A 24,622-nucleotide genomic window follows, 5' to 3' on the forward strand; every position below is an offset into this window, starting at 1 on the left:
TGTATTACTAATATGAAAATTTAGAAAATCAAGCATGGTGACCCTGTCTTTTTCCTTTACTAATAATAATTGAAATATTTGATTATTCTCATGTGCTAGAATTCAAAAATCCCAGATAACTTTCAAGTCTCCTGGTCTTCTGTGTCGTGCTTTCTGGCCTGATCACGTGTACAAATATGTTTCACTGTCATGAATGTCATATGACCCAAACTCTTCTTCAGCTACTTCATGGTCAGAACTATCTCTGTCACTACTGCTATAGTATACATAGCAGTGACACTGCCTGTAGGCAGTAGCAGGGCAGTAGCTGTATTAACTTTGATAATATTGACAATAATTTTGTTCAGTTTATGCAACTGCATTCTTGTTCTACTCCCTACATTGTGTTGAACTATCAAGTATTCAGCTTGCCAACACAGCCTGTGAATATGTATCCCGCATTTGTATCATTGACAAATGACTTTCAGTCTGGACTCTGATTCAATTATCACCCAATATTCCTATATGCAGGCTTTTGTCGACAAACTGAATAATATGTGTTTCAGCATACTGTAGGGAGACAGCAAGCAACTGTATTTGATATATTTCAAAGAACTATTGAAAAACTTATCAACAGTTCCAGCTTCTGCCCCAATACTACGCCTACTTGTTTGCTTTTTAACGAAAATTCATAAATTTTTAAATTTTTTTTGAGACAAAAGTAATGAAATGGTACAGAATGGTTCTAGATCTTTCATATTATTACTAACATTAAAACAATTGAATTACATAAAAATGTAATTAAATTTCATTGAATTTTCAACCAAACCTTGGAATCATAAAAAAGGGGAACCAAAAAATTTTAAAGTCCCCCTGTTGGTAGAGCAAAACTTTACAGTCCCCCCTCCTCTAACCCCAAAAATTTTCAAATGTTACCCGAATTTCTCCAGCCCCCCTGTTTTTGTGAACGCAGTCTTAAGCACACTTCCCCTATTCCCTTTAGTGTTTATTATTCTGAATGTCTTTCTGTGCAGATATGGAGCGTGCTGTGATGAATTCATATAATGTCCCTGTATTTGTCAAACATGTAGAAGGAGTGTTTGACATAAAGAAATGGCTGTTGCCACACATGGTGAAGAACTTCAAGGGACAGTCAAAGCCACTGCATTTTCAGTTCAAGGAATTTGATGGTAAAGTGCGGATGAGATATAGACATCGTTCAACTTCAAACTGGAGACCAGTTCTCCAGTTTAAAGATGATGACTTCACACCAATTGAAGAATCAAAGGGGTTGATTTGCTTGAAGGTTAGCCATATCCTCTTACATCTCTGTCACTTCGCTAACACCCTTTAAACTCCAATATTGGATATCAAAGACATCCTTACTATTCGAAAATTCATAATAACACATCAATAACAAATAGCAACAGTAAGGTGTACCGCTCAGTGAAAATGACACACCACCAGTCAACAAAAATTATTGGAATGGCATGAATATTTATCATTTCATAAACACCTAGACCATACAGAAATCCACATAATTTTAAAGGATTTTCCAATTACAAAGATTTTTTGGGAAAATGACTTTATGAAGAAACACAAGGGCACTTGGGAAACTTCGGTTCCACTACTCAAAAATTGTCAATCGGTCAGTGATACTCAGAGGTGTCAACTGCTTGAACATCTGCCGTGTAAGCCAGAACAATTACAAGATAAACAAATCATGTGTGTGCATATATATAAATCCATGTGCGAAAGGTAAACTCTTTGAGTTGTAATTGATTCTCTTGGATTTGTGAAAGTGGTGTACTGATATCATAAAACTGAACCTTTTTGAACGTAAGCTAGCAAGAAGTATGAGGCAGTGTCATGAATGGTTGGTGGTGGGCACTGCCACACTAATGATTTCGCAAAACTGTAAGCATAGTCCATAGTTTGTACTGATGTTGAAAATAAATACAAAAATATTGTATACCCAATCAATCTTCACGTCTCCCCTCCCCCACCCACAATCGACAGCCAAAATATGGTATGGTACATGTATTTTGGATATGCTGGCCCAACGACCTTTAGGTTTGTGCACATGTTTTTATACAGTGGAAATTTGATAAAATGTTTAGGGGCTGTCGATAATAAAAGCTGACGCACAAGAAATGTAATTCCTTCGTTTTACATGAAACCCCCTCCCTCCCCCCTCAAAATGAAAGTTTTTATGAGAAATCAATTTCGTATTATGCCATTTCTGACAAACCCACACACACCTCTACGATCCGCACACCCATGAAAAATACCGGAAGGGCACATTGATTACTAAACCTCCACTTTACGCGTTTCACTTTTTAAGACAGAACATTTTAATGTATTTCGCACATAGGAAAATGTTTCACATACATGTTTCACGTTGAAAAATCATACAAGTTTTTATTTCACATTCATGTCTTTTCGCTGTCTTTTCTGTCGCCGTATTTTGTGGTCATTCTGTTCTCGATGAACGCAAAGGTAGTTTTGCATTCTCACTGCAAAGTCGCACTTCAAAAACAGTAGAAAATCTTTATGCGATTTTGACGCACACAAAACAAAATGAGCTTTTACCCACTCCCCCTAAATGAAAGAATTACTTTGTCGTGCGTCAGCTTTTATTATCGATGCCCCCCCCCCCTTAGACAGTCATGATCGGTTTACTAATAGTCCCAGCCACAGTAACATTTGTTTTTTTCTGTGTTGAGAACAAAACACAGCTTAAAAGACATCGCAACAGTTGAAACATTTCCTCAGTCAGTTCAATGTGGATGGATATGTATGACATCAAATCTTCTTGTCTCTGGGCGTGCATGTGTGATGATGGCACATCGAATCATATGCTGCATTGTTAGATTTTGACAAACATTGGTTTGATTCCCTCCATAATGAAGATGCACTGACATTGTTGTCAATGCCTGTCACACATTGACTAACTTTTTGTTGAACAAATCTTCAAAAATAAACTCAAAGGTTAAACAGGTTACCATACAAACAAATATTGTACATGAAACACACTGAAATGTCAGCCTACACGTGACGTAATAAACTACCGAAGTTAATTTGCTCATAAAGTAGTCCACCTACTGCCTACCATTGTCAGCACCGTATTCTTTTGTTCATGCTCAGATGAAGAGAATTAGTATATAATATTTATATATATCCCAAAAAGAGGTTATCTTATAGAGTGAATCAGTTCATTTGCATCTCATTTGCAAGTCTGTGTGTATGTATCTATGTCTGTTATTCAGTCCATATCCAAAAAACTTCCAAACTGAAGGACCTACCATCTTAGTATTTAATGTACGCTGTACATGCAGGGATGGAGATGTGGGTTTGTTCAAATGAACATACCAGTGTCAAAAATATGCAAATAAGGAAGGAAAGGGAAATATACTGCAAATTGCTAAAACTCTGTAACCATTGGTCAGATTGCGTTGAAACTTGGTTTGCAAGTTCCTTTAGGTATTCTTAATTAGTTGTGTACAAATTGGGGTATAATTTGCATGTTTGTATTTTTTTTGGATTTTTTATTCATTTTTACCTCATATTTGGTATTTATATAAATACCGAAAAGCTTATATGGTGAGTCAGTGGTGTCTGTATGTATGTATGTATGTACGGATGTACGTCAGTCACACGCAAAAGCTCCCAAACCGCCAAACAGGTATAGACCCAGGGGTTTAGATGTAACATTGTTCAAATGAATATGTCAGTGTCAGAATATTCAAATAAGGTAAGAAAAAGGGGGAATCCTGCAAATGTGCGTGAGTGGTGGCATTTACAGAAACAGCCCACACATCTGAGATGTAGATTCTGTAATCTCTAACCTATTTGTATGCAGTGTGCCTATTATGTGTAAGAGTGGTGGCAGTGACTGAAACAGGCTACTTTACTGACCTTGAGTCATTTCCTGTCATTGTTCATGAACTGATACATATTGGCAGACCTGCTGAAACCATGAAGGATTGTGTTGAAACATTCCTCTGCTAAGCCTGCCTCCTAAAGTTGGGCAGATCGTCCATGTAGCCGACACGAACACGAAGTGTGTGTTACCGGCTACCAAAAACCATTAAAAATAGTAAAGAATGAGCTACAAAATCACCGTCAGTTTTAAGTTGCAGGTAGAATAAGTCTGTGCCTTTGTAAAAAATACTATAAAAATAGTAGAAAGTGAAAAACCAGCTGAAAGTTAGTTGAGGAGACCTTAACCGCATATCATTTGCATCTCATTGTCGGCTACATGGACTGTGTGCCAAAGTATGACCTCCAGTACCTAAAGTTTCAGACCTCATTTACTTTTGCCATTCTTTTTTTTTTCTTGTGTAAATATTTCTTGATGGACCAATTCAAACCAACTATGAGCACACTGTCCTTGACGTTATTTTTTAGTCAAAGAATCTTCTTCTCTGAAACAGCTTGTCTGATTGCTTTGAAAGTTGGTACCTATGTTCCTCAGGATGACCTCAGTCCATTTTGTATAAAGTGTAGTGAAATATTCGTATTTATAATTTTGGAGCAATTTTCCCAATTTTTTGGTCAATTTTTTTTCCAAAAATGACTGATGAGATAGCTTTTGATATTTGGTGCACAGGTTGCTAGAGCTTATCTTAATAGTAGATATAGAATTTTGAATGAAATATGTAAATTTTTTATCTTGGGCAATTCTTCTCATTTGTAGTCAAAACATTTTTTCTCTCTCAAAAACTACTTGTCTGGTTGCTTTGATATTTGGTTTACACGTTCAAAGGGTTTATATTAATGTGATATATTGAAATTAGGTAAAAATGGGCACTTTTGTATTGTGGGGGGCAATTTTTGCCACTTGTGTAAAAAAATGTGTTTCTGAAAGACTACTCATCAGACAGCTTTGATATTTAGTAGACATGTTTGTACACGTGATTTTAATTAAATATGTTCAAATTGTGATCAAACTGATCAAATTAACTGCTGTACATATTTTTGCAGCTATTTTTGCCATTTTGGTCAGGCCACTGAAGTGGGTTATCAAAGATTTCCTCCTCCATCAACACATGTGTCACAAAAAATTCATTCTCAGCAATCATTCTCAGCATAACACAAAGGAGCTCTATCCAGCTACGCTCAGCATGTCATTGAAAATTCCTGGGAAAGATTGTAATTACAATAAATGTCTCTTTATGAAATATCTTAGACTTTACCCAATGTTGATGATGTGCCAGAATGGGTGAAACCTAGCATTGAGAAAATGGACCCAGAAAGACTACGGAAAGACTTGCCTGATGCATACCAGGGAAGAATCACATGTGAAAGAGATAAACAGTGGCTACGAGAATTTGCACAAAATATCAATGATCATGCAAAGGTAAGAAAACGTGCATTCGCATGCACTGGAAAGTATTTTATGTGGGTTCTTTTTGTCTTTTTATTCTGTGTTTACGTAAGTGTAATCGAACGTGAACCTCACTGAACGCAGCATCTTACACAACACAACTTGGTGATTTTTTGTCGAAAACAGGTAAAATATTTACCGCTGCTACCACTGCATTTGCTGTCAGCCATCTTGTTTACGCCATTAACATAAAAATATTTTCAAAGCTGTCGTTTTAGACGACCAAACTTATGGATTCCATTCCAGCAACTATCATTTCCCTAACCAAGCTATGCTGCACGGTGTCAAAGTTATCGTTTTCATTCAAAGCTACACTTTCTTAGGTATCCCTGCACATGTGACAATTTTGGGTGAAATTTGGAGAAACGTTAATTGTGCAGATCTTGACTGGGCATTTGTCAAGATTTGCGTTCACCAAGAAAAATTACATGTGGTCATTCTTTACTGGTTTGTTTGAGTTTATTTCAATGAAAAACACTACTAACTGAGACCAACGTTTCTTCTCAAGGTGTATTTTAATCTTACCACCTATTGATACTAGTTTGTCAGTTTGTATCAATTTTACACATAAATTTCATATTGGTACAGCAACTGTTTGATTCTAATGGACAGAAAGGGGCAGCATCAGAATGTATAAACCAAATACTGTCATATTGGCTTGTTTTGTTACGCCATTGGGTTTTGTAAATAATATCTCTGATACTATTGTGAACAATGCTATAAGATATTTTCATTGAAATTTACTTTTCTTATCAGGCTCCATCTTCAAGACCTCAAAGGTGGTTTCTACATGACTTGATTGATGCTGCCAAGCAGAGACGAGATAGGCAGCAGAACACTTCGATGCCAGATCACATACTTTCAATTCAACAGAACATTGAGAATGAGTGTCCAGATGTGAGTATAGCCATGAAGATTCACTATTGTGTGTAAAGCAGTCTTTTTTTTCAAATAGCATTTTGTTTTTAGATGCAAATCACATTACTGTTTAAATTATATTATTCAAAAAGTTTTGATTTTAATTTTACACTTTGACTGGCAGCCAACAATTCTTTTCAATGTTATTATTTTCTTGTTGACATCGATTGATGCCCTTAGCTGTATAAATATGTTTGAAGTGAATATATATGTTTACCTGGTTCTGTATCATATTCTAAGATAGCTTAATGCCCCAGTGCTGCTAACTTTTGGTGTTTTTTTTTCATTATTTTTATTCTATAAATCAATTGCAACTTCTTATTCTACTCCCCAAAGAATGTTGAAACACCCACTATTTAGCTTGTCAACTTAGCATCTACATGTGTAAAATGCATAGTTATTGTTTAAATTTGAATTCTAGTCCGGACCAGAAGTCAGTTTTCAACAATAACAATGCACTTTACAACCATAGGGGCTGAGTTAACAAGCTGGATACTGTGTATATCACATTCTTTGGGGAGAAGAACAAGAAATTATGGTTCACATTCAAAATAAAAATGGTGAAATTATCATCAAAAGTTAGCAGCACTGGGGCTTTAAGTGCTACGCTAACATTAGAATATCTTTTCAAGTCACTGCTGTTCATTAATAATAATTTAGTGAGATAAAAATATGCTGTGAACCATTTTCATGATGTCATTTTGTACAAAATGAGTATTAGTATTTTAGCATTATGTCAGAAAAGCTAATGTGTACATGTATTAGTGGTGCTGCCTGAGGGGAAAAAAAATTGTTCCTTGGAGTTTTTTGCTCAGCTTTTGAGGTAATGAGCAAGTTTTTTATTTGTTATTCTGTCAAATCCAGCAGTAATTCCTGCTAATAACATTGTTACTGATGACTTGGAGTCCAAACTTTACAAACAGTTCACAACGATAGAGGCATTAAATATACAGGCAGTGTTCACATAACTAATTCTGAGCATTTCAACTTGCTGCCAGAAGAACTAAAAATATGTGCTACAAAAAGGATTAACAGTAAAATGATAAGTCTTGTGCTATTAGACTCCTCAATGTGGGTTGTATCATTTGATGTTTTTATTCATGTTACCTTCACCCCATGTATTAGCCACTTAACCTCTGCCCCACCACATTTTACAGAACAGTCTCATAATTCTGTCCTGTGATCAGAGTGAATTATGCAGTTAGCAAGTAGGACCTTTTGTGCTCTGCAATAGAAACAGCAAGCTTCAAACAGGTTGCACTGACTAGTAATTTGTCTCCATTGGACTTTTCCATACCGCTCAGTTGTACAACGGCACTTCAATGATTGCAATGCAGAAGTATCTGCTGCATCTCAAAAAAAGATTCTAAATTGGCTTGAGTAGGAGGGGGAATTTCAAGGAATTTCTTCCTGGCCTTAGTATAATAAAATTTGTTTTTGACAGGTTGTCATTGGGAGACCAATTCCAACAAGTGAAGACAGGGGAAATAGCCTTGAGAAAATGGATGACTTCTCCAGCCTGAAAGAAGGCATGCTTGTAGCAGTCTATCTCCCAGATGTGAAAAGACAGCCACAAATTGGAAAAGTGGTTTGCTTAAAGACAGAAGAGGAAGTGCTTACTCTTCATTGGTACACTGGGTCATGGAAAGCAGCATGGAAGCCAACATATAGAGGAGTAGGAAGAAACAGAAGACCAAATACACAAATAATATGGATTCAGGCATCAATCATGTGGGATTTTTCCCTCACACCAAGTGGAATGCTGCCAAAACAGACTAGGACACAATTACATGAACGGTACAGAGAGATAGAGGATGAAAGTGACCAGGAACAGTAAGAAAGACAATAATGCATACGTACGTATGCATGTGTACATACATGTGTGTTTTGTGTTTCTGTGTGCTTTATAGCCCCACTCTCAGCGACGTGGAGCTTATCTCATAGGTGATGTAGCCAGAGTCTGTCATCTTTCTACATTCCAAGCTGCTTCTTCAAACTTAAAGTCTGATTCCTTTGATATGTGGAGAACAGGTCTGTAGGGATGATCTTAATCAGATTTGTTCAAATTAAAATGAAATATGCCAGTGTGTATTTTTCAGGCTAATTTGCTATTTGTGGGCAAAAATCTTCTCCGTAACGGCTGTTAAACAACTTTAATATTTGGTTTACACGTCCATATAGGGATAACCTCAATTAGGTTTCTACAAACAGTGATGAAATCTAAATTTTGTATAGTGACAGTGGCATTTTTTCTCAGTTTTTTCAATTTTTTTTCAAAGGCATGATAAAAATGTGTTATATTCAAATTATGTTGAAATCTACAAGTTTGTATTGTAATGCAACGAATTGATGTGTAGAAATCTGCAGACCTGTCTTTTGATAAATTAAAAGCCAACTTTCTATCAAATGGTTTATCAGACAGGTTTGGTACTCCAGTCAGGGGCAGAGAAACTCAAATTTATCATTTGTGAGGAATGATGCATTCTTATATGTCGAGAATATTTTGGTTAAATTTGCTGAAAAAAATTTATTTTGAATCACTGCACAGTATCCTGGTTGAAATAAAGCAATACCATTACCTATATACTAGCTGTGTAAACCTTAAAATTTTGTTTCAGTTTTAGGTGATTTTTGTTACCCATTGGATATTTATTGCCAATATTGTTACAAAAGTCAGTACATAAAATTTAAAGAAAGATAAGTTTTATTAATGCCAAGTTAGTCCATTTGAAATATACTAATACAAAAAAAATTAAACTTGACTTTTTGTAGTTGGCAGAGTTATGATATTCAGTCTAGGTCATTTCAAAAATGTCCTAACTTCAGCTTTACATAAAACTATGTAATAAGTATAAAATATCTAACCACAATATTTTAAGTGCCCACACTTCTCATTGAAAACCAAAGTATTTCTGAAAACAAAGTCAGGTTAATTCCTAATGTGCCCTGACTCCATGTTCAAAACCAAAGTATTTCTGAAGACCAAGTCAGGATCACTTATAGTGCCAAGGCCTGAGGTTGAACATAACACTTTATCTGATAAACCAGGTCATCTCAAATGTGACATTCCTTTATGTTGAAAATACACTTTTCTGATGACAAAGTCGAGTCATCTCAAATTCCCTGACAACATGTTGAAAATCACACCAGATTTAAAGACTAAGTCTGGGGCTTTCAAAATATGCTCCAACTACAAGTTGAAAATCACACCTTTTCTTAACCCTTTCACCCCCAGTTCCCTGTATACAGGTCCAACTTTACCATAGAAAACAATGGATTTGGGACAAACCATGGTGGTGAAAGGGTTAAGACCGAGTTAGAATAATTACAAATGTATGCTGACTACAAGTTGAAACTCACACTTTTTCTTAAAACCACAAGTCAGGGTCATTTAAAATATGCCCAGACTTCATGTTGAAAATCATGCTTTATCCAAAGTACAAGTCAGGGTCATATTAAATATGCCCTGACTTCAGGTTTAAAATCAATCCTTTTCTAACAAGCGAGTCAGGGTCATTTTAAATTTGCCCTGACAACAAGTTGACAATCACTCCTTTTTTCAAGACAAACGCCAGCATTTGAAATGTACCCTGTCTTCAAGTTGAAACTCACACCTTTTCTAAAGACAACAAGTCAGGGTCATATCAAATGTGCCCTGACTTCATGTTGAAAATCATGCTTTATCAAAAGACCAAGTCAGGGTCATATCAAATGTGCCCTGACTACAAGTTGACAATCACTCCTTTTTTCAAGACAAACACCAGCATTTGAAATGTAAGTTGAAACTCACACCATTTCTAAAGACCACAAGTCAGGGTTATTTAAAAAGTGCCCTGACTTCATGTTGAAAATCATGCTTTATCAAAAGACCAAGTCAGGGTCATTTCAAATGTGCCCTGACTACAAGTTGACAATCACTCCTTTTATCAAGACAAACACCAGCATTTGAAATGTAAGTTGAAACTCACACCTTTTCTAAAGACCACAAGTCAGGGTTATTTAAAAAGTGCCCTGACTTCATGTTGAAAATCATGCTTTATCAAAAGACGAAGTCAGGGTCATTTAAAATGTGCCCTGACTACAAGTTGACAATAACTCCTTTTTTCAAGACAAACACCAGCATTTGAAATGTACCACTACCCTCTGTTTAATTTGAAACTCGCACCTTTACTAAGACCACAAGTCAGGGTCATAGTAAATGTGCCCTGACTTCATGTCGAAAATCATGCCATATGTATAAAAACAAAGTCGGGGCATTTTTTTGTTGAAAATCACTCCTTTTCTAGCAAGCGAGTCAAGGTCATTTTAAATTTGCCCTGACAAGTTGAAAATCACTGCTCTTTCAAGAGAAAACACTGGCATTTGAAATGTACCCCATCTTCAAGTTGAAGCTCACACCGTTTCTAAAGTCCACAAGTCAGGGTCATTAAAAATGTGCCCTGACTTCATGTGGAAAATCATGCCATATATATAAAAACAAAGTCAGGGGCATTTCGGGTTGAAAATAACTCATTTTCCTAACAAGCGAGTCAGGGTCATATCAAATGTGCCCTGACTTAAGGTTAAAAATCAATCCTTTTCTAACAAGCGAGTCAGGGTCATTTAAAATGTGCCCTGACTTCATGTGGAAAATCATGCTTTATCAAAAGACCAAGTCAGGGTCATTTTAAATGTGCCCTGACAACAAGTTGAAAATCACTGCTCTTTTAAGAGAAAACACTGTCATTTGAAATGTACCCCATCTTCAAGTTGAAACTCACACCGATTCTAAAGACCACAAGTTAGGGTCATTTAAAATGTGCCTTGACTTCATGTAGAAAACATGCTTTAACGAAAGACCGAGTCAGGGTCATATCAAATGTGCCCTGACTTCAGGTTAAAATCGACCCTTTTCTAACAAGCAAGTCAGGGTCATAGCAAATGTGTCCTGACTTCATGTTGTAAATCATGCTTTATCAAAAGACAGAGTCAGGGTCATATCAAATGTGCCTTGACTTCAGGTTTAAAATCGACCCTTTTCTAACAAGCAACTCAGGGTCAGAACAAATGTGCCCTGACTTCATGTTGAAAATCATGCCATACATAAGAAAACAAAGTCGGGGGCATTTCGGTTTGAAATAACTCCTTTTCTAACAAGGGAGTCAGGGTCATATCAAATGTGCCCTGACTTTAGGTTAAAAATCAATCCTTTTCTAACAAGCGAGTCAGGGTCATTTAAAATGTGCCCTGACTTCATGTGAAAATCATGCTTTATCAAAAGACCAAGTCAGGGTCATATCAAATGTGCCCTGACTTAAGGTTAAAAATCAATCCTTTTCTAACAAGCGAGTCAGGGTCAGTTCAAATGTGTCCATACTACGAGTTGAAATTCAATTCTTCGCTCAAGACAAAGTCAGCATTTATAGAAATGTAACCTGTCTTCAAATAGAAACTCACACTGACAGAGTCATTTTAAATGTGCCCTGACTTCAGGTTGATAATCACTCCTTTTCTGACAAGCAAGTCAGGGTTATTTCAAATGTGCCCTGACTACAAGTTGAAAAACATTTTTTATAATTAGCAAGTGTCATTTACAATTTGCCCTTCATGTTGAACATCATTCTTTTTGTAAAGACCAATTTGGGCTCATTTCCAATATGCCCTGACTTCATGATGACAATCACGTTATATATACTGATAAAGTCGGGCATTTTCAATGTGCCCTTACTTTATATTAAAAATCATGCTACATTTAAAGACCAAGTCAGGGTCAATTAAAAAGTGCCAAGGCTCGATGTTCAAAATGACTCCTTTCCTCAAGACCAAGTCAGGTCATTTCGTATGTGCCCTGACTTCATGTTGAAAATCACACCATATATAAAGACCAATTCAGGGCTACTTCAAATATTCCTTGACTTAATGTTGAAAATCTCACTTTCTCAAAAGACCAAGTCAGGGCCAGTTCGAATATGCCCTGACTACATATTGAAAATCTCATTTCATCGGAAGATCAAAGTCAATGGCCTTTCCAATGTGCCCTGACTTCAGTTGAAACACACCTTATCAAAAGACCAAGGGTCATTTCAAATGTGCCCTGACCATGACTTGAAAATCTCACTTTTTCATAAGACGAAGTAATGTTCAAGTTGAAAGTCTCCTCTTTTCACAATTTAGACTGAGGGTCATTTCAAACATGCCTTGACTTCATGTAGAAAATCAGGCTTTATCTAAACACCAAGACAAGGCCATTTCAAATGTGCCCTGACTTCAAATTTAAAATTGCATCTTTTCTCAAGACATGGTCAGGGTCATTTCAAACATGCCCTAACTTCAGCATTGAAAATCGCACATTTTCAGAAGACCAAATCAGAGTTATTTCCAATGTGCCCTGACTTTAAGTTGAAAATTGCACCTTTTCTCAAGACAAAGTCGGGGTCATTTAAAATATTCACTGACTCCATGTCAAAAATCACACTTTTTCACAAGACCAAGTCGGGGTCATTTCAAACGTGCCCTGACTTCATGTTGAAAATAACGCTGTATTGTATAAAGACTAAGTCAGGGGCATTTCAATTATGCTTTAGGTTGAACGTCACTCCTTTTCTGACAACCAAGTCAGGGTCAATTTCAAATGTGCCCTGACTACAAGTTGAAAATCACTCCATTTTTCAAGACAAACACAGTGGCATTTGAAATGTACCCTGTCTTCGAGATGAAACGCACACTTTTTCTTAGACCAAGTCAGGATCATTTCAAATGTGCCCTGACCTTGACTTATAAATCACACCTAAACTTCAAATATGCCTTGAGTTCATGTTCGGTATCACATTATTTCTGAAGACCCAAATCCGGGGGCATTTCAAATGTGCCCCGATTGTATGTTGAAAACCACACTATTTATATAGATCCAGTCAAGGTCATTTAAAATGTGCGTGACTTCAAGTTGAAAATCTGACTGTTTTTAAAGACGAAATCGGGGGCATTTTAAGGCTACCATTATTTTCAAGTGACTCAAGATTGTTTTAATCCTAACTTGTACTCTGACTTTATGATGTAAATCAGGGATGTACTAGATATAAAGTTTACATTGTATAGTTTTTTCTGAAATATTGTGGAATGACTTTCTATATGCACTTTTGATATGTAAACTGATGACAATTTTAAGAAAGTAAGACATTTTTGAGTTTTGAATAAAGATTTTAGTAATATTTAATATTCAGTGTACTTTTGTATGTTTGTCTTAAAGTATTTGCTGTAAGAAAGAAAATTGAAGTAAATCATGAAATTCTTTAAATTTGCAAAATTGAAGGCAACAAATGTTGTTTTTTTTTACACAATTTCGTAATTTTTTTGGCTATCCAATTATCCCAAAATAGTTCCAATTGTGTTAATTGTTATTTGTTTGAATTGTGCAGGTCCTGATGTTGGTTGTCCATCTCTGTCTGAAGTGAAGCTGTGTCCACGAGGCTGTATGTATGTAATATCATCCAAAACTGATGGGGAAAGACATGAACTCCTGGTTCATTACAATGAGAGGCAGAATGAGCTTCAAACCAAGAGAAGAGAGAGAAAGAGAAATGCAAATGAAACCAGAAGTGATCATGACTGGGTGTGCAAATTTAGACTGGTGGATGGAGTGCAGTGTCAGTTCAGGTATGAAAAACTTGTCATCTTTGTTTTTTTAAAAAAGGAACTGTTTATTGCAGATATTTACATGATTGATACTAAATTCAAATATATATATTTTCTTTCAGCTGTCAAACCTACTATGGTTTAAGAAAACACAAACAGGAAACACAACACTTTGAGAGACAATCCACCCGCCACTCTAAATTATGAGAGAAGAAATACAAGAAAAGAAGTACTGTAATGATGACCAGTGAAACCAGAAGTGAGAGAGAGCATGTCAAATTTCAAGCTTCTAGCAGGCACAAGGTAAGTTATACTTTGTCAGTTCTCTGGCATAGTATTACACGACATATTTGAATGTTATTCTGTGTTCTGGATTTCCTCAGGATTCTGAAATTTGTAACATAGGGTAGTACATTGTAGTATATTTTTAAATTGCCAGTAAAAGTAACTTGCATGAAAAGTTCTATGGAAATTTAGCTTCAACATAAATAGTAGTTTTAGATACTTGCTCAATGACTTGTAAAAAATTCACATGTACATTGGTGAGGGAAATGCCTGTATTCTATTTCCCACATGTCCATGCAGGGACACACATTGTACCCTACAAGTATTCAAACTGTGCTGGTGAACACTAAACATACTTAGATGATATATCATTGTCATAGTATATCTAATTTTACTATGTAACCTTCAAAATTTTGATACATGTCTGAGAAAAATATGAATTAATAGCTATGAAATTGTGAATTGTATTTCTTACCAGTACACTGTACTGTAAGTTAAGGAACATAATTCATATTTCCATGGCTATTCATACATTTCAGAATGCCCCATATTTCTGAATATTTATTGTATAATACTAATTTGTTTGCATTGTGCAGGTGCTGATGTTGGTTGACTGATTCCAAAGTGAAGCTGTGTCCAAGCACTTAGTGACTTTATTAATCTGGAAGAGACCCTGCCATTCAAGTCTGGAAGAGACCCTGCCATTCGGTTCTTCCCTGTGTATCAGCTGGAACAGGCAGAGACAGGAATCTCAGCGTCTTGACATTCTTGCAAGTGACCAGTAGAGATTTCTGCCTGATCCTTGAATCAAGGCACAGTGACTGTGGAGTCTATGACTTATGTGCAAATTTATTGTTGTTGTTGTTATTGTTGTGTTCTGGATTGCAATAAAAGTATTTAGTTACTTTATAATGGTTTTTTGATTTTTATTTCATTCAATGGTACATTGGTATATATGTCGTTTGAAAGAAATAGTACAGAGTATGAGTCCGCAATGTTTTTCAATTTTAGGTCAGTTAAGTTAGAAGGGGGGGGGGGGGGGGGGGGGTCTGAGGCCAAACTTAAGCAATTAAGTTAGATTTATTATATTGAACTTTTGATGTTGCCCCTTAGTCTGTGCAGCTAAACCAGTAGTGAGTTAGCTTGTGCCGGGTGAAACTCCCCTGTATCGCGTTCACCCCACTCAACGCGTTCACATAATCCTACTCACACATTTCACATGAAAACAGAACACAGATCATTGCACTCCAGACGATCACCCAACTCACACGTTAATTCACAAATCACGCACTTGAACCAGTAAATAAACCCAGAGAATCAGACGTGCTGGCGGCAGGGTCTTTGTTTTTACGTTTTGAATGCAGTGATTTCAGCAGTAATTCCTGCGGATCATGTAGGTCAACGTCAAACGTACCTACACAACTGGTGTCCGTGGGACCGAGTGTAAGCCGTTCCCAATCCAGTTAACTTGAAGTACAGCATCGCATCGTCACCTTTACAATGAACTAGTTGACTTGTTCGCCGATAAACGACAAAGCAAACTGACCGAATTATGAATGCACTAGTTTTAAACTTTTGTAATGAATAGTTGGTGGGAAAATGCTCGACGTTTCGGGCTTTTTGACACGGTGACAGTCGTTACGGGCCCTGGCGCTGGCTCGGGCGATGCATCGACTGCCGATGCCGGGTCCGGCTAATGCACCGTGCCTAAATTAGCCTACCTTATTTTTACTCTGACCTAATGCATCACCACTTGAAACGTAAAAAGCATTCTCATACTCAAGCAACAGAAAAAAGAGTTTGAACAAATAGCACTCCAGATTCAAACGAACAGTGGACGTACATCACAATCAAAACAGTTACACATGTGTGTAAGTCGGATATAAATATGACTCTCTCCGTCTCCATCGTTACAGTGATCACGTTTAAAATCCCGCTCTCGCGTGGCTAGTGATATCATCACTCTTTGGGCTCCATACCACGTGATCGCCTAACATTTTGTAAACACAAGCGCCGCGAACTTCGGTTTTATTACCGTTCGTTATTCACAATCGGGTGTTAGTTTCGACTTATTTCCTTGTCAATCGACAATTAGGAAGGGATAGATATAATCTAGCTGGGTTTTTATCATGTAGTCGGTCGGAAAAAATGGTCAAAGTTGCCGCTACTATCCCTTTAATTTGAAGGCCCGAATTTCTGTCCCCGAAGTGCGTTCTACCTTGAGGGAAAAGCGAAGGGCAAGGCTGACGGTGCTGTCGTCTTCCTTTAGACTACTTTTGCTACTTTAAAGTTAATTGGAAATGCCGCTTGTTTCTGCTACTTTCTGCAGAATAGATACGAGGTATTGAGATTGCACTGATTCGATTGCTATCGCGTCGGAGTGCTCCTTTACACTAGAAAAAGGGTGAAAAAATTGATGACGTACAACATGGATTATGTGAGTTGTTCGTCACCACAAAAGGTGGCTAGCTTGGCCAGTTCACAAATATGCAGCTTATTTACTTTCACCGAGTTTGACCATAAAGCCACCACAGAGGTATTTAAGGTCAAAGGAGTACCACTCCTATCATCTGTCATGCACTAATGGACCCCTCAACGAGCCACAAAGAAAACTGAGGGATACTGAGTATCGGAGCTTACAAACGCTCATGAATAGTAAGTCATGGTACATAGGGCAATAGAATGTTGTTACAAGCGGCGAGGTGTTGGTAGATACTCACTGACTCATGACTGCTTATTATTGCTTACCTGAAGGCTGCACATACTATAAACCAGACGGCGCACATGTAGTTTTTGAGTTAATATATTTGGGCTTACGGTGTGTAACTTTGTGTAATTTCTAGGCACAACAAATAAAATAAAACTTCACACCCAAAATCAACAAGAAATTATATATTATATATATCGATTATCATATACGTAATCGTTGTAAGCTGTTGATGCACTCATTCATATTCTTACATGTACGCAAACAGGAGATCCTCACAGGTGCCTCAGGCGCCCTCTACCGGGCAACGAAACAACGAGCCTTCTTCAAGGAAATTACTATCTTACTGCCGAACACGTGGAGCAACGACTTAGTCAATGTTGAAGCCGCTAGTGAAATATTTGACGCCGCCAACATCATTGTAACGAAACACGAGAACGTCGGCAGAGAAACCCCGTACACCAATCAGTTTGGTTCTTGTGGAGAAAAAGCTGAGTATATACACCTAACAGATAAGTTTATTCTGGACAGCCAATGGACAGTTGACACGTATGGTGACCCAGGTATATAATCATAACAGCATTTTAAAGACGTTAGATCTGTGTTAAGGCTGTTATTACGATTTTACTGAGATATAGGTATACCAATAAAGTCTCTCTAATTGATGCTGGAATCTCCGCAAATGAGCCACAGCGTATTCTTATATCATAAAGACATAGAGAGTTTTTTTTAAAGACAGATTTCGCACTAGAGTTTCCATTGTGAACTGTCAACAAAGAAAATTATTTGAAGTAAAGCTTTCACCAAAGGAAATATACGCACCAAAATTATTCTACAGTGTGATTTAGACTGCAGGAATACTAGGATTTTTTTTTAAATTTCATAATGTTTTAAAATCGCTTGGGATCGAACTTTAAACATTGAAGAGCTTTTTCTGTCGGCAACTGATACTTGAATAGAAAACAAAAAGAGTAAAACATTTCGAAGCCATCTTGTCGTTCTCTTTGTAATTTTTTGTGCGTTTGCTATGATGTCAGATATCTGACGCGAGAAATTGCAGTTACTCCTCGGTAATTAGCTTTTCTCTACTTTCAGCAAAAGTGATCGTGCACGAATGGGGTCACTTGCGATGGGGACTATTTAATGAGTACGCCACCAACTCCTTCGAACGATTCTACTTGGACGACAATGGTAACGTTGAACCAACACGATGTTCGCGGGCTGTGATAGGGAAGTCGTACGATTCTGAGACGGGGAAACGTTGTAACGTGAACCCTAAGAGCGGTAAACGACCTGGCAAACATTGCCGTTTCCTTCCCATCATGTCTAATAGAGCGACTGGATCATATCTGTTTATGAGTTTCTTAAACTCGGTAGGTAAATAATTAGTCGTCCAATGTTTAATTCGATGAGAGATTTCACAGGGTTTAACCACAAACTTTTCAATATAAAGCCAGAAAATTAACTTGAGCATTATCCGACTAAATTTAATATCTGTCAAACAAAGATTGAAAACAGAATTTATTGCAAACATTATAGAGAAAAGAACCATCGCCTTGAACGATCCAAGTTTACCGAGCGACTTTCGATGACTCTTTGACTTGAAGTTTAAAAGATTTAAGGCAGTTAGCCGTCTATCGACTTAACCGCAAAAATAACCTACACAGGGAACAAAGCGTTCTGAGTATCGTTGATCAGCAAGTTACACAATTTTTCGGCTTAGTGCAACAATAAAATGTTTACTTCTACAAAATACTACGATTAGTGCCATGTTAAATCGTATGTTTTCTTTGCAAAGTTGGCAGGGGTGCTAAAACGTTATTTCAATGAGGTTGTTAACTTCAAACCACTATGCTCAAATCGATGGAAAAGAAGTATTTATGATTTTAAATTCTGACTTTTTGACCAAACTTTGAACAAAAGAAGTAAAACAATTACGGTTACTAGGCGGGTAAGCAAGGCTCACCGTAAAATATTGTGTACTTAAAGATGGTAACAAATGTCAACGACCTCTATAATGTTTTCGCTTATTTTTTCATTCCATTCCCAATAGCTCCGTATGAATTGAATTGAATTGAATCGAATCTTCTTTTACATTTGTTAGTTTTCATTCACAAAGGAAACCGCTAATTTAAAACATGTCTCCCATAACTATTAATATAGCAAATCGTCGCTCTCTTCCAGGTCGTTGAATTCTGTCATAGTGACGTCACTGGTGATCAATTGTCCCTTCACAATGCCATGGCTCCTAACCAACAGAACATACAGTGTTCATACAGGAGTGCCTGGGACGTAATGCTGGAGTCAGAGGATTTCAAGAATAACAGCAATCCAGCCCGGCAGGTGACTGACACCACGCCGACTTTCCATGTCATCAAGTCGGCTCCACTTCGAATCGTTTTGGTTCTGGACGTCTCGGGAAGCATGTCAACGGTAAAAGTAAATCTAGAAATATACGGAAGGTGCAATTACAGCCATTAAAGTGATGCCAATGCATTGACTAGATCGGACATTTTAAATGTTGAAATTAAGATCGTTGGTCAGTGAAGGTCAGTTTATCACACTGTCGCTGTGTCCGAGCCATTTCACAGAGTTGTGCGATGTTTAGATTTTATACGAAACTATTGTGGCCACATTCTTTGGTGCAATTCACAATGTGTTTGTGTACATTCAAATTTACATTTTTTTTATAAATATGATACCAAGCATACATACATCTATTAATACGTACACCAACATGACACAATGTAAACTTGGAAATAATGATGAAATAACAGTGGAGAAATATACAGATAGTGTGGCTCACTGTTCAACATATATATATTCAGCGGAGGCGACTGGAAACTGGACACCCAATTTGCAAATTACCCAGCTGTATTGCTGGCCATATAGTGAATTCACTTGGTAATTAGCAAGCGACTTTGGTAACTTGTCAGCGATATCGTTTTTCATTTCAGTCAGGTGCAGACACTTTGTGCAAGCAGGGGGTATGTTGCCATAAAGCTTATCTGGGTTTGTATAATTCAGTGTAGGGGTGGCTGCTTGTTGCTTCATGGGATTCAAAATGAATAAAGATAATAATAATATCTGGAATAATATCATACAGTGGAGCCAAAGTAAACCCACTCAATAAAGATATTTCATCAAAATACATTTGGTCTCATTTACTGCTCTCTGAATTTCAACAAAATCTCCATCATGTTCATGAACTGTAAGTGTTGTGTTATGAATGAGTGGTTTCTTCCAAATAGAACAGCCAATGATTGGATATGACTTTTTGGCGGCAAAACTTCAGAGGCCGATGATCAGTCAAAACAATGTGTCCCGGGCAGACAGTGTGTCTGGGGAAATTGAAAACAACTGCACTGCAGACAGTCTGTCTGGGGAAATTAAAAACAGCTGCACTGATCTTCATATGTAACTAACAAGACACTGTGATAAGGTCAAAATATGTACAAGAAATTTTGTTTGGTCTGCAGAGGATAAATTACAGTGACACCAGTTTTTTCCTTTGATTATGGTATAGGTAGGACAAATAAGTTGTCTGAATAAGACTAGTGCATGGACCAGTGCGTGGTAATGTTATCTCAATCTTCACCACAGAGTGCCAATCATCAACTCTCATTTATAACCCTTGGAAGAGCTGGTTTTTCATTTGTACAAACAGAATTTCTGACTGCATCAAGTTGGCTTAATCAACAGTAAAGTGGCCTCCAAAGTTGCAGTGTCTCTATAGTTCAAAGTTACATGTATTAGCCGAAATGATAACTTCTCCTGAACCTCACTTTAAACTCGTTTGGGTTGTTTGGGTGTAAACTGAAACCACGAATGAGGCCAGACAAAGAGTCTCCACATGACTACACCCCACTCAGAAGGGAACCAGCTGCACTATTTGGAAGAAACCACTCATTTACAACACGTGAAATCGACACAAACAAAAATAATTTTATTGAAATTCAGAGAGCAGTAAATGAGACCACAAGTGTAGATTGAAAAATTATCTTTATTTCAGTAGTGTAGTATATTATATCCCAATTATATCAACACAAATATCATAATTATTTTTATTCATTTTGAATCCCATGAAGCAACAAGCAGCCACCCCTATACTGAATTATACAAACCCAGATAAACTTTGTGGCAACTACGCCCTGCTTGCACAAAGTGTCTGCACCTGACTGAAATGAAAAACGATATCGCTGGCAAGTTAACAAAGTCCCTCGCTAATTACCAAGTGAATTCGCTATATGGTCAGCAATACAGCTGGGTAATTTGCAAATTGGGTGTCCAGTTTCCAGTCGCCTCCGCTGTAATTTGCTCGAAAGTTTCAGGTTATAAGCATTGGAGTCAAGAGTGTAAAGTTTTGATCAAAAGAACAAATCTTTTTAACTCAGGGAAATTCTGCTGTCTGCTATATGAATGCGTTTGACTACAAAACTTCCGACGGCATGCTGTTCCCATTACAGATGTGCATTTACATTTGTAACACCTTCATCTGATCAAAGATAAAACAGAAATCCGATGAGTACGGTTTGAAGCGAAGTGGAGGGGGTGTCATATCTGAACGTTTTGTCAGATACTCGCCTTTCAGACGCCAATCTTGTAATTGTTACTGTTTCGTAACACCTGCCTCCGCTGAATCTTTCCTCAGAACGATCGCATTGGTACTCTGAATCAACTAGCCACAAAATACATTCAAGCGACTGTTCCAGATGGTCATTCTGTCGGAATTGTTGAGTTCGAAGACGATGCAGTAATTACGTCAGATCTTCGGGAACTGCAGGACGGCAAGGATCGTGAAGAGTTGGCAAATCTACTCCCAGTCTCAACAAGAGACTCCACGTGTATAGGATGCGGATTGGAAATTGGTATAGATGTAAGTAATAATACTAGAAAGACATAATTCATAATATGGTCGTCGTACAAAGGAATATAGCGTGTAACGAAAATATATAAATATATCTGTAAAAGAATGTAACCCATTCACATAACTGGGTCGAATAGGTCTTAATTGATCTATTCAGATACCAATCACTCAACAATTAATCTACATACACGCATGAATGATAGTAACGTATATCAAAAGCCTGGAGTGACGTTTTATGCGCATATTTACATCCATTATGGACTTTCCACATATTTTACTTAAAGGTGCTGGAGAAGAATGGACATTCTGCTCGTGGCGGCATTCTGATTTTGATCACAGACGGTGAAGAGAATGAGTCTCCAGATATAAATGATGTCAAGCCAGCTTTGATAAGTAAAGGAGTCTGCGTTGACACGGTGGCAATAGGTACGTCAGCAGATGAGAAGTTGTTGAGTCTATCCGAAGACACATGTGGACTCTCCTTTCTTCACAGTGAGGGCGCCAGCTCTACTGGACTGAGCGATGCGTTCTCGGCAACAATTACTTCCAGGATTGGAGGAAACTCGAACGCATCTTTCGAAGTAAGTTATTTCCTTGAGTTCTCACCAATCAAAATATCTTTACAACCATTTTCAGTAATAGAGCGCGAAGCCACTGCAGTGAACTGCAATAAAACTGCTCGCACTAATTAGTTTCAGCTGTAGCCAGCTGGCAAAGTCGACAACATTGTATGTCCCATGCAGACAGTTTGCCTGGGGAAGTTGAAATAAAAAAGATTTGTACATGGACCAGTGCATGGTAATGTTACATTGTATCTTAATCTTGAACACAGGGTGCTAATCGTAAACTCTCATTTACAACCCGAGCGTCAGACAGAGCTAGTTTTGCCTTTGTACAAGCAGACTTTTTGTCTGTATCAAGTAGCCTTGTTCAACACCAAAGTGACCACGGCTACAGCTGAAACTAATTAGTGTAAGCAGTTTTATTGCAGTTCACTGTAGTGGCTTCGCGCTCTATTACTGAAAATGGTTGTATTTTGTGAAGAGACATAGTCAGTGCACGATATCTCTGTTTTCGGACGTAACTTTCTAAGCGGTTTCAAGAGCTTTTGTTATACATATTCACAAAAGAAAGCAGGACCATCTACATTTCGCTGTTCCACTAATTCTTGGTAGAGATTTCTGTTAGAAACATAAAATAACGACATGTTCAATGTACAACCAAATCGAATATAAATGAAAAATGTAACAATCAACTTAAAAAACAATACAGCACAGTGTTCTACTGTAGAATGGCTGCGTTGTCATTATGGTGTGATGATAATTCGAGTTGTGCGCAGTCCGGTCGGTACATAATTGCTTACACTGAGCTTTATCTATTCTTTTCACCTAGCTGTACAGTGAGAAGCAGGCTATACCTTCAAATGAAACATTGAAGGGTACCATCGTCATAGACTCAACAATCGGCAAAAACACTAAGTTTTTCTTCCTGTGGACTACTACGTCACCGATTTCCGTCGTTCTGTATAGACCGAACGGGACAGCTATTGACGAAACTTCACTTTACTACGAGCGCAACGATGGATCGCGGACCGTGTTGATTGAGATACCTGGCATCGCTGAGGTATGATTTTTAAAAACTTCAATAAAAATGTTTATACTTACCTTGACGTAGTTTTCTATTCAACATTTCAATTATGGAATTCTATTGAAGGGGTATGTATTAGCCCGCACTAACTGAGTACAGTAAGTGCTGAAGTTTATACAACATAGTGCATTTTCTTCAAAAATGAGGCTGTGATCTCTTGTATAACCACGTGAGCCGTCGCTGAGCGACGTCACAAACTGGTAGACATAGCCTTATGAAACCGAGTTCAGCATATTATAAAATATAATAAAATATGATAAACTCGTACTGTTGAATACGTGTCGTTGTCTTTTATTAAGTGGAATTGAATATGTCAATCAAACCATTTTGGAAATCACAAGTGTGCTCAGTAAGTGAAGCAATACACGTACATCCTTGTCAATTTATTATTGCTATTCAAAACTTAATTGAAATCAATTGCTAATGTTCTGGAAATGCAAAAATAATTACTGCAGTTGTCGTTTCATAGGGAATCGGATTGTTGGAAATACTATCGTGTCGGGTTATATCCCAACCTACATACTTTCACGAGCCTGACTAACAATTTATAGTTACTTTAAAAATTTGCCGTTCGTAAACTGTCGTTGCTCTGTAGCTTTGCGAAGCGTCTTAGACTCTTAGGAACGACACCATTTTTCAATATTTCGACATCATGTATGAGTAATTTAAAAAAATAGTGAAAAATTTCAACCTAACTTTGAAATATCCAAAAATACAAAGAAATTAATGCGTTATTTTCCAAATACTTATCCGCAGTGAATGATTTTTGTTACATGAAAACAAGTTCTTGCAAGTAGAAGGCCTTACACGCAACTGTGAAACTTGATCAATGCATTCTTACAATGGCCATTACTTTCTAGTCCGGTACGTGGCTATATGAAGTAACTGACCATCAGGGCGAAGACATTGAAATATCTGTACAATCCAACTTAAGGGAGGACACACAGCCTATTCGAGTGACCACAACGACCAGCAACTCTCTGATCACTGAAACACCGGCCATGACTAACATTTACGCACAGGCTCAGCGAGGATACGCACCGATACTAAAAGCAGACGTGGTGGCGACAGTGGAAAGACCACACCCTCACTCGCCAGTAAAAGTTAATCTTCTCGACAATGGAGCAGGTATTGTTTCCATCTTTAAGTGAAATATTTGCTATTTTAGTGAATGTTATTCTGTAATTATTTGTGATAAAAGCGAGTTCTAGAAATAGGT

The 24,622-nt window shown here is 37.4% G+C and overlaps 2 protein-coding genes across 4 annotated transcripts in view; both read left to right on the forward strand.

The window, feature by feature from the left end:
* LOC139134750 (uncharacterized) overlaps positions 1 to 15,094 on the forward strand; it is a 50,206-nt gene extending 35,112 nt beyond the window's left edge. The window contains exons 6-10 of one of the 3 annotated variants that reach the window (XM_070701773.1): positions 1,014 to 1,285; positions 5,171 to 5,341; positions 6,125 to 6,265; positions 7,731 to 8,142; positions 13,681 to 13,817. In XM_070701773.1, the coding sequence (XP_070557874.1) occupies positions 1,014 to 1,285; positions 5,171 to 5,341; positions 6,125 to 6,265; positions 7,731 to 8,123 (977 nt within the window). In that variant the 3' untranslated portion in view covers positions 8,124 to 8,142; positions 13,681 to 13,817. Of the gene's footprint in view, positions 1 to 1,013; positions 1,286 to 5,170; positions 5,342 to 6,124; positions 6,266 to 7,730; positions 8,143 to 13,680; positions 13,919 to 14,019; positions 14,201 to 14,778 lie in introns of those variants that run through there. The other 2 variants (XM_070701772.1, XR_011552864.1) reach the window with 2 other exon arrangements.
* The window catches only part of LOC139134749 (calcium-activated chloride channel regulator 1-like), a 75,106-nt gene that overhangs the window by 47,001 nt on the left and 3,483 nt on the right, over positions 1 to 24,622 (forward strand). Inside the window, exons 2-8 of the mRNA XM_070701771.1 lie at positions 17,158 to 17,452; positions 17,985 to 18,262; positions 19,074 to 19,322; positions 21,541 to 21,765; positions 22,041 to 22,337; positions 23,149 to 23,379; positions 24,264 to 24,531. Coding sequence (XP_070557872.1) covers positions 17,158 to 17,452; positions 17,985 to 18,262; positions 19,074 to 19,322; positions 21,541 to 21,765; positions 22,041 to 22,337; positions 23,149 to 23,379; positions 24,264 to 24,531 — 1,843 coding nt within the window. The remainder of the gene's footprint in view (positions 1 to 17,157; positions 17,453 to 17,984; positions 18,263 to 19,073; positions 19,323 to 21,540; positions 21,766 to 22,040; positions 22,338 to 23,148; positions 23,380 to 24,263; positions 24,532 to 24,622) is intronic.

This window comes from Ptychodera flava, chromosome 6 (assembly GCF_041260155.1).
Source record: "Ptychodera flava strain L36383 chromosome 6, AS_Pfla_20210202, whole genome shotgun sequence".
Lineage (NCBI taxonomy): Eukaryota > Metazoa > Hemichordata > Enteropneusta > Ptychoderidae > Ptychodera > Ptychodera flava.